The sequence below is a fragment of the Lactuca virosa genome, chromosome 8 (assembly GCF_052849685.1).
Source record: "Lactuca virosa cultivar CGN04683 chromosome 8, Lactuca_virosa_CGN04683_v6, whole genome shotgun sequence".
Taxonomy (NCBI): Eukaryota; Viridiplantae; Streptophyta; class Magnoliopsida; order Asterales; family Asteraceae; genus Lactuca; species Lactuca virosa.
This window is the reverse complement of record NC_136433.1, coordinates 69,509,064-69,517,723: the sequence shown is the minus strand read 5'-3', so window position 1 is coordinate 69,517,723 and position 8,660 is coordinate 69,509,064. Positions and strand designations below refer to the sequence as shown.

General features: G+C 40.1%; 1 protein-coding gene across 1 annotated transcript; it reads right to left on the bottom strand.

Annotated features, from left to right (window-relative positions):
- Positions 1 to 4,032: 4,032 nt before the first annotated feature.
- LOC145130469 (uncharacterized) lies at positions 4,033 to 5,281 on the bottom strand. Its single transcript, XM_079065264.1, has 2 exons — positions 4,925 to 5,281; positions 4,033 to 4,113 (listed from the first exon to the last, which is right to left on the bottom strand). Exons 1-2 carry the CDS (start codon positions 5,279 to 5,281, stop codon positions 4,033 to 4,035), a joined length of 438 nt encoding a protein of 145 aa, XP_078921390.1.
- Positions 5,282 to 8,660: the final 3,379 nt, after the last annotated feature.

Genomic DNA, 8,660 nt, shown 5'->3' with positions numbered 1-8,660 from the left:
ATAGACATTCATGTCTTAAGCTCATGTTAGGTCAAAATGATGAAAAATGGAACCACAATCACATGAGAGTCTTCAGAACTTAGCCAAACTTCATATCCAACATATATAACACTCAAGGGACCTCAAGGACCCATAAAGTTGCCAACTTTATGGAATCCTTCCATCCAAACTTCCACAACATGAAGAAAAAACGACAAGGAGCCTATATCTAGAAGCATGCAACATAAAGCTTGGATCTTGAGCACTTACAATGGTACATAAATGACTCAAATGAAATCTCCAAGCTTGCCAAGAGGTTCTCTATACCACAAGGTCTCTAACTGCACCAAATAACCAAGGGTAAGCTCACAAATTGAGAATAGGGTATTAGGGTTTACTTCAAGGTTCTAGAGGTGATGGAGACTGGAAATGATGCCCTAAATCATGGGTTAGAGGTTTAAATACATAGGAACCCCAAAAAGATCATGGGATTGGGTTGCAGCTATCGTCACGTCGTAACCATACTCTTGTGATGTCGTGACATCTTTCCAAATACATGTTCTAATACTTGGTATGTCACATCATGACAACCTTCTTGTCATGTCATGGCATATGGTTTTCCTAAAAAACCATGCCCTTGAATCATTTATGCCATACACTTATCCATTATAGGACATGGGTGTTACACAGGCCCTTTCCTTTAGAACTGGAAGTACCTAAAAATGTTTAAACCATAAAACCGTAAACACAAACCTTAGTGAGTTCCCCAAAATACCACATACCATACACACATTTGCCATGGGCTACCCCCATGGTCTTCTCCTTAAATGCTATGGGCTACCCTATGGTCTTACATCCAAGTGTCATGGGCTACCCGTCTTTCCCTAAATGCCATGGGCTACCCCCATGGTCTTATATCCAAGTGCCATTCACTACCACCATGGTCTTTTTCTGAAATGCCATGGGCTACCCCCATGGTTTTATATCCAAGTTGTTTTGGTCAAAAATTACACAAGTACTAATCAACCAAATTGAATGAGAGGCTGTGATGTTCAGATTGTGTAATAGAAAGCAGTAAAATAAAAGTGGCACGATGGTTTACAAGGAAAGCCCTTGATCCTTGCTAGGATCTCCAACATAAAACCTTGGGAGGTGATAATGATCACCTGCCTTGATGATTTTATTGATATAAAGTAAAGATTATAGTGAGTTCTTAGTAAGAATGAATGTAGAAATTCGTAGAGAGCTTAGACTAAGAATTCGTGTGTCGTGTGCAGATTACAAGTGTCAATTTGTAGTCAAATCTAGCCAACAAGATGTTCGGGATCCACTATATCCAGCTTTGTGAACGTTATTTGACCAAGTATTCCGAGTCTTTAGCATTGTTTAGGTAATTCTTCGTTGAGAATCGGTATTCCATTGACTACTTCTGCACGCGTGTTAGTTATAGACAAATATTACCGTTATAAGTATTAATAATAATAAAAAAAATAACAGTAATTAGTCGGGATCCTGATGTTGCTGAGGATCCTAGATCGTTGAGGATCCTGGATATAGTAAGGATCCTGGTCCCAATAATTACCCCCAAGTTATTCCTGAAAATATAGGGGTTAGTCCCGTAAATATTAAAGTAATAACTTAAAGTAAATAGGTAAAAAGAATTTGAATTTAATCTTTAAGGGATAAGTCTTATCTTTATTGAGATAATCGAGAAATGGTCAAATCATCTCCATCATCTTTTCCTAGCTATAAATGAGGGCTTTCAGTAATTCCTCTTTTTACTTTTCCAAGTCGCCATCATCTCGTTGTGAAGGTAATACTTTTTTTTCTTTCATTCGTTCTCCCGTTGTTTTGATTTTCCTTGTCATTGCTAAGAAGATTAGTCGTTCTCGAGCTGGCATTGTTATTCCTTCCGAGAACGATTTTAATGATCAAGGAATCTTAACCTATGACGAGGTTTGTTCTTTTGACAATGAAGACACGGAATCGTTGAAAGCCATCGGGGCTTTCCCTTCTAACGTGGTTTTTCGTCCTTTCGAGGCTACCGTTCAACCTGATTTTGTGTCTCCAACGTGGGTTTTTTTTCCTGAATATCCATTCAATCTATGTCTGACTTATCCTTTTACTGGTATTGTTCGTGATTTCTTATGTTTACCCAAATTCCTATATCCAAACTATGCTTGTGGTTTGGAGGAATCTCTTCTGGATTGATTGCCTGAATTAGTCCAAAAATATGGACATTGGATCACCTGAGTTGGCCTCTATCTATGATTTTTCTAATTTTGGTTCTTCTCGTTTCCTGTTAAGAGTTAAGAAAAATAAACCCCACCTCATTCTGAAATATAAACAAAACGATGGCGCTTGGAAAGAAAAATATTTCTTCGTAAGGTGCGATTCAATTCCTGATGGGGATTCACTGCCAAGATCATAGGTTAAAAAGGGTAGGAAACAAATTTAGATATCAAGGATCCTGAAATTTACTTCCCTTATTGTGTTTGTTTTGATGCAACGTTTAGGTTTGAGGAGCTAATTCCTGCCGCTGGAGATTCTGAGGACAAAATATCCAAATTCCTCACACTTCCTACAGTGGAAAGGTCGTTCAGGCTTGAATATTCCAGTCTTGAAGAGGGTTCCTCCACTACTGCTTCTATGGCCACTGGTAACTTTATTTTTCTTGGATGTGTCTTTTCATAGGATCCTGACTTAATAGGGATCTCTGGAAGGTTCTAAGACTACCCGGTCCAAGGCCCGTTTTGGTTTGGCAGATCTTGAAAATGATATGACCAGTGGTTCAATCAAAGCTAAATAGGAAAAAGGTTTCATTCTCCCTCCTCCCAAGAGATCTCATATAGATCTTACAGTTAAGGCTTCAGGATCCCGAAAACGAAAGACTTCTGAGGCTGTAGATTTCAGTTTAGAGAACTTCAGCATCGAGGATGCTCTTGGGAAGCAATCTTCGTTTTATCAAGCTGTAAGAATAGGCACTATTCATATTAATTTATCATACTTGTTATTTTTCATGCTGATGTTTATGTTTCTTCCAGGTCTTCGCTCATGTTTCTCATGTTACCAACGACCTCAGGGTTCGTGTTGATAAAGTCGAGTTTATTCTAAAAGAGCAGGAGAAGACATGGAGGGTCACCAACGAGGATCTTCTCCAAATTATGTTGTTGTTGAGCAAGTAGACAGTCGAAAAGAAGAAGAGCATGTGTCGGATCTCGATGAGGTGATTGCTGATGCCAAGACGAGCGCTACAATAGCTATTCTACAGGCCAAGATCAACCTGGCTGAGGATCTGGAAAATACGAGTTCTTGTGACGTGGAGGGATGGCGTGAGGCGTTGGCCAAGCTGATCGATAAGCCTGTTATCGCCAATCAGGATCCTGTCTTGATGTTGACCGGAGGAGGGGAGAAGGAGGTCACGGCCGATGATGACCAGACTAAGGTATAGGCCTGCAAAAAATTAGTTTGAGTAGTTTTTGCTTTTGTTAGTGTTGTAAGACAATTAACCTTTTGGATGTGTTGATAAGAAACTCTTTTTTCTTTTGGATGATATAGTAGCATTTTCCTTTTACATCTATCTTATGGTTTTTCTGCATGGCCGATTGTCTTCGAGTTTCTCTTTAAGCTTCATGAGTCTTTGAATTTTAGAATTTACTGAGGATAGATTCCAACTTAGGAGAGAACTTTGGTCCGACGTTGGGAATGAGGTTCCTTACCAACGAAGGTCGATGAGGATCCTTAAAAGCTAGGATCCTTATCGTCAGAGATCCTACAAAATAAAGATCTTGGATCTTGTAAGGGAAATTTATCCTTAGGATAATCATGTTTGGATTATAGACTTAGACAAAATAGATAACACGTTAATGTTATATTCTGGGGAGGATACCTACTTGAGATATAATTCATTGGGTAGGTAACATGAAAATGTTACAATTTGACTGTGTTCTCTGGGGGACATTCCCAACGTGTGACAATATGAAAATGTTATAGACCATATGTAGTTTCTTCGGCAAAATCCCACTCTTTGATAACATGAAAATGTTATAAGCGTTAAGTAGTTACTGGGGCAAAATGATGATAACATGAAAATGTTATAAACCTCGAGTAATCAGTGGGGTGTGATCCTGATTTCTGGATAACATGAAAATGTTATAAACCTTAAGGATCTCAACTTGTGTTCAAAGATAAGAGGGTTGCCAAGCAACTGAATCATGAAATGATCCCCTTACCCGTATCCCACAGTTAGATATCATGCGTCCAAGCGAGGTGTATAAACCTTAGTTCATGTGAAAGAGGTAATTAGCTCTTTAAACCTTCGAGGGGATTAAGTACCCTTAGGTGTGGGAAAGATGATCAGTCTCTAGCTTGTGTACATGATAGTTTAGGGATTATATTGTTAAATATAATGGAGTTTACCAAGTATTGGGATCTTTATATGTCAATATCCTTGTGCATCAGGGTGTTCAAACTCGAGGATCCTGACGTTCCGGGATCTTCGATTGTGAGAATCCCGATGTTTCAGGATCTCCACTCTTGAGGATCCTTAACTGTATGTTGTTCTGCATAGTAAACGTTAGCTAAGGATGGGCGTTAGTCTAGCTAACGCCCCTCCGATGCTTAAGTTAGTAATGTATTCGAGGAGAGAATCAATAAAATTTTTAAGGTAAATAACATGTGTACCTTGGTTTTGTTGTGGATCATTCGATCCTACTTACATGTAGTATGCTTTGAGGTGTATGGCGTTCCAGGATCCTGGTAGAACGTCTCCTTCGAGTGTTGCTAGCCAGTATGCTCCTTTTCCTGCTTCAGCATCTACAAGGTATGGTCCTTCCCGTTTGGGAGTCAATTTTCTTGCACTAGGATCCTTGGTGTTTTGGAATGTTTTCCTTAATACCAAGTCTCCTATTTGAAACCTTCTGACCCTTATATTCCTATTGTAAACCTTGGTGATTCTTTGCTGATGAGCACCAATGCGTATTTTGGCAAGATCCCTAAGCTCGTCAATAGTGTCAAGATCCTGTGCTAGGATCCTGTCATTATTCTCTTGGTCTTGCAGCAAGTATCTTGCCGTCGGGATCACTACTTCAGTAGGGATTACTGCTTCTGTCCCAAACACCAAGGAATAGGGGGTCTGACATGTGGCTACTTTGGAAGTGGTTCTATCTGCCCACAAAACGAAAGGAAGTTCTTCTGCCCATATTCCCTTCTTTTTGTCCAGCCTTTTCTTTAAATTATTAACTATGATTTTGTTGCTGGACTCCGCTTGATCATTAGCTTGGGGATGAACAGGAGTGGACATTATCATTTTGATCCCCCAACTTGTGCAAAAGTCTCTTGTTCTTTTTCTAATAAACTGGGATCCATTGTCGCATATGATTTCAGTCGGGATCCCGAACCTGGTCAGGATATTACGTTTAATAAATGATACTACCTCTTTGTCTCTTACCTGGGCGAAAGCTTCAGGTTCAATCCATTAGAAGTAATCAGTCATCACCAACATGAAGACTTTTCCTCCTGGGGCTACTGGCAATTTTCCTACGATATCCATCCCCCATTTCATAAATAGCCATGAGGAGATAATTGGATGTAGAGGTTTTCCCAGTTGATGTAGGATGTTGCTGTGTCTTTGGCATGCATCACACTTTTGAGCATGCAAGAAGGAGTCTTTCTTCATGGTTGGCTAGTAGTATCCTGTTCTTAGTATTTTGGAGCATAAGGATTTGCCCCCAGTGTGATTGCCACAATCTCCTTCGTGTATATCCTTTAAGACTTCTGCAGCTTCAGGATCTCTCAAGCATCTTAGGTATGGACCTGCTATGGATTTTTTGTAAAGTTTACCTTGGATTAACACGAATCTCGAGACTCTCGTCCTGAATGCTCTTTCACTTTTTTCTCCTGTCGGGATTGTGTCATTTTGGAGATACTCCATAATGGGTTGGGTCCATGACCGCGGACTTCTTTGAGGATCCTGTTCGTCAGGATCCCTTTGAGGAAGGATCCTAGGATTAGGATCTTCAATAGCTGCTACGCTTGTCGGATGCTTAGGATCTTCTGATTTGTCGGAGAGGGTTTCTATGGTTGGGGTTATTATGTGAGTTATAGGAATCTTCGTCTCTGGTGGGATCCTAAGGGAGGATCCTAAATTGGCTAATGCATTTGCTTCTGTGTTTTCCTCACTGGGAATTTGGGTTAGGCTAAAGTTTTCGAAATCAGAAGCTAATTTTTTGAGGATCTGTAGGTATAATGCTAATTTCTCACCTTTCACTGCATAAGATCCCTTGTAGTGATTGGTTAGTAATAAAGAATCAACAAATACCTGAAGATCCTTGATTTGAATGTCCTTAGCTAATTGTAGTCCCATGATGAGTGCTTCATATTCTGCTTCATTGTTGGTAGTGTTGAATTCACAACTAACTGCATGGGGTATGATGTCCCCCTACGACAACTTTAGTATGATTCCTAGGCATGTTCCTTTCTAATTTGAAGCTCCATCTATGAACAACGTCTATCTTCCCAGGTGTTCATCTTCTAGGAGTTGCTTGGCTTCCATGTCTACTTCGTTTTGTAGATCATCACTAAAATCAGCCACAAAATCTGCTAGTGCTTGTGATTTTATGGCGGATCTTGGTTCGTATCTGATGTCAAATGTGCTTAACTTCACCGACCATTTTGCCATCCTTCCTGACATTTCTGGTTTTCTCATGACATTCTTGTTAGGATAGTTAGTTTTTACATGTATAGTGTGTGTTTCGAAGTAATGTCTTAATTTGGTAGAAGCAGTTACTAAGGCAAGAATTAATTTTTCGAGGTGATAGTACCTGGTTTCAGGATCCAGGAGACTTTTACTTACATAGTAGATAGGATGTTGATCCCTGTTAAGATCCTTGACTAGAACGACACTTAACTCGTTTGAGGATACCGAGAGGTAGAGAATAAGTGGTTCTCCATCTATAGGTTTTACTAGTAGTGGGGCAGAGCTTAGATATTTTTTCAGTTCCTGGAAGGCTTTCTCGTGTTCCTCCTTCAACTCAAATTTGTTGTTCTTTTTCAAGATATCATAAAAGGGCTTGCACCTTTCTGAGGATCTTGAAATGAACCTGTTGAGTGCTGCTACTCTTCCGGTTAGCCTTTGGATGTCCTTTGTTGAAGATGTGGATCTTAGTTCCATGATTGCTTTTATTTGTTCTGGGCTTGCATCTATCCCTCTCTTGGTTACCATGTATCCACGGAACTTGCCTGACTTCATTCCAAAGTGACATTTGAGTGTGTTCAGCTTCATATTGTACTCGTCCAGGATGTCAAACGCTTCCTTTAGGTCTCTAAGGTGATCTTTGGCTTTCATTGACTTCACTACCATCTCGTCAATATAAACTTCCATGGTGTCCCCCAACTTGTCTTTGAACATCCGATTCACCAATCTTTGATATGTCGCGCCTGCATTTTTAAGACCAAAAGGAATTTCGGTGTAAGAATATATACCTGTTGGTGTTATGAATACAGTATCTTCTTGGTCTGATGGTTCCATTTGGATTTGTTGAAATCCTGCTGAAGCATCCATGAAGGTCAGGAGTTCATGGCCAGCCGTCGCATCTATCATAGAGTCAATATGTGGTAGGGGAAAGGATCCTTAGGACAAGCCTTGTTAAGATCCGTGTAATCTACACACACTCTCCATTTGCCGTTTTTCTTTTGTACGAAAACCACATTAGCTAGCCATCTTGGGAACTTTACTTCCTTGATCATCCTGTTTTGAGGAGCTTCTCTACTTCTTCTTGAAAGATTTGATTCCTTTCAGGTGCGAACTTCCTTCTCTTTTGGTTTATTGGTCTGAAAGAAGGATCAATATTAAGTTTATGAGTGATAATACTCTTACCTATACCTGTCATATCTTCGTGTTTCCATGCAAATATCTTGCTTTTGGTTCTTAAGAAGTTCAATAGATCATGCCCGATCTGCTCAGGCATTGAGGATCCTATGAGGACTTTAGCTTCAGTATCCTCAATGCCCATGGGCACTTCCTTTACATCTTGTTCCTTTGTCTCTAGAACATGTCGTGCCCCCTGCCTTAATTGCTATGCTTGTTAGGGTTTGGTCGTAGACTTCATAGAGGTTTTGTAGCATTCTTTCGATTCTTTTTGATCTCCCATGATCTTCACTGTCCCCCAAGGAGTGGGCAACTTCACACAATGATGGTATGTTGATGGAACCGCTTTCATCTCGTGGATCCATGGTCTACCTAGTATCACATTATAAGAAGACAGGGTGTCAATAACACATAAATTTTGTATGGAGTTTACCCCTTCTATGTATATTGGTAGCATTATATCTCCCACTGTGTGTTTTGTTTCCCCGCTAAATCCTATGAGGACTGAGGATCTTTTAACTATCTCTGATTCTGGGATGTTCATTCTCTTCAGCGCGTCTAGGAGTACGATATTAACCGAGGATCATCCGTCAACGAGGATCCTTCTGACGAAATGGTTGGCCATGTACAATGTTATCACGATTCCGTCATGGTGAGGATCCTGAATTCCTTCCCTGTCAGTCTCGTCGAATGTGATTTCTTTTTCACTACTGACCATGGTATTCTTTTGTGGTCTATCCTCCTTTTCTAGTTTGGAGACCTAGGCGTGTCTTTTAGCCTGAGAATAAGAGGTACCACATATGTTAGATCCGCC

Coding starts and splice junctions, on each gene's coding strand:
- LOC145130469 (XM_079065264.1), bottom strand. CDS start 5,281: ATGTCCACTCCTGTTCATCCCCAAGCTAATGATCAAGCGGAGTCCAGC. Junction 4,114..4,924: donor ATCAGCAAAGAATCACCAAG/GTTTACAATAGG, acceptor CATGTTATCCAG/AAATCAGGATCACACCCCAC.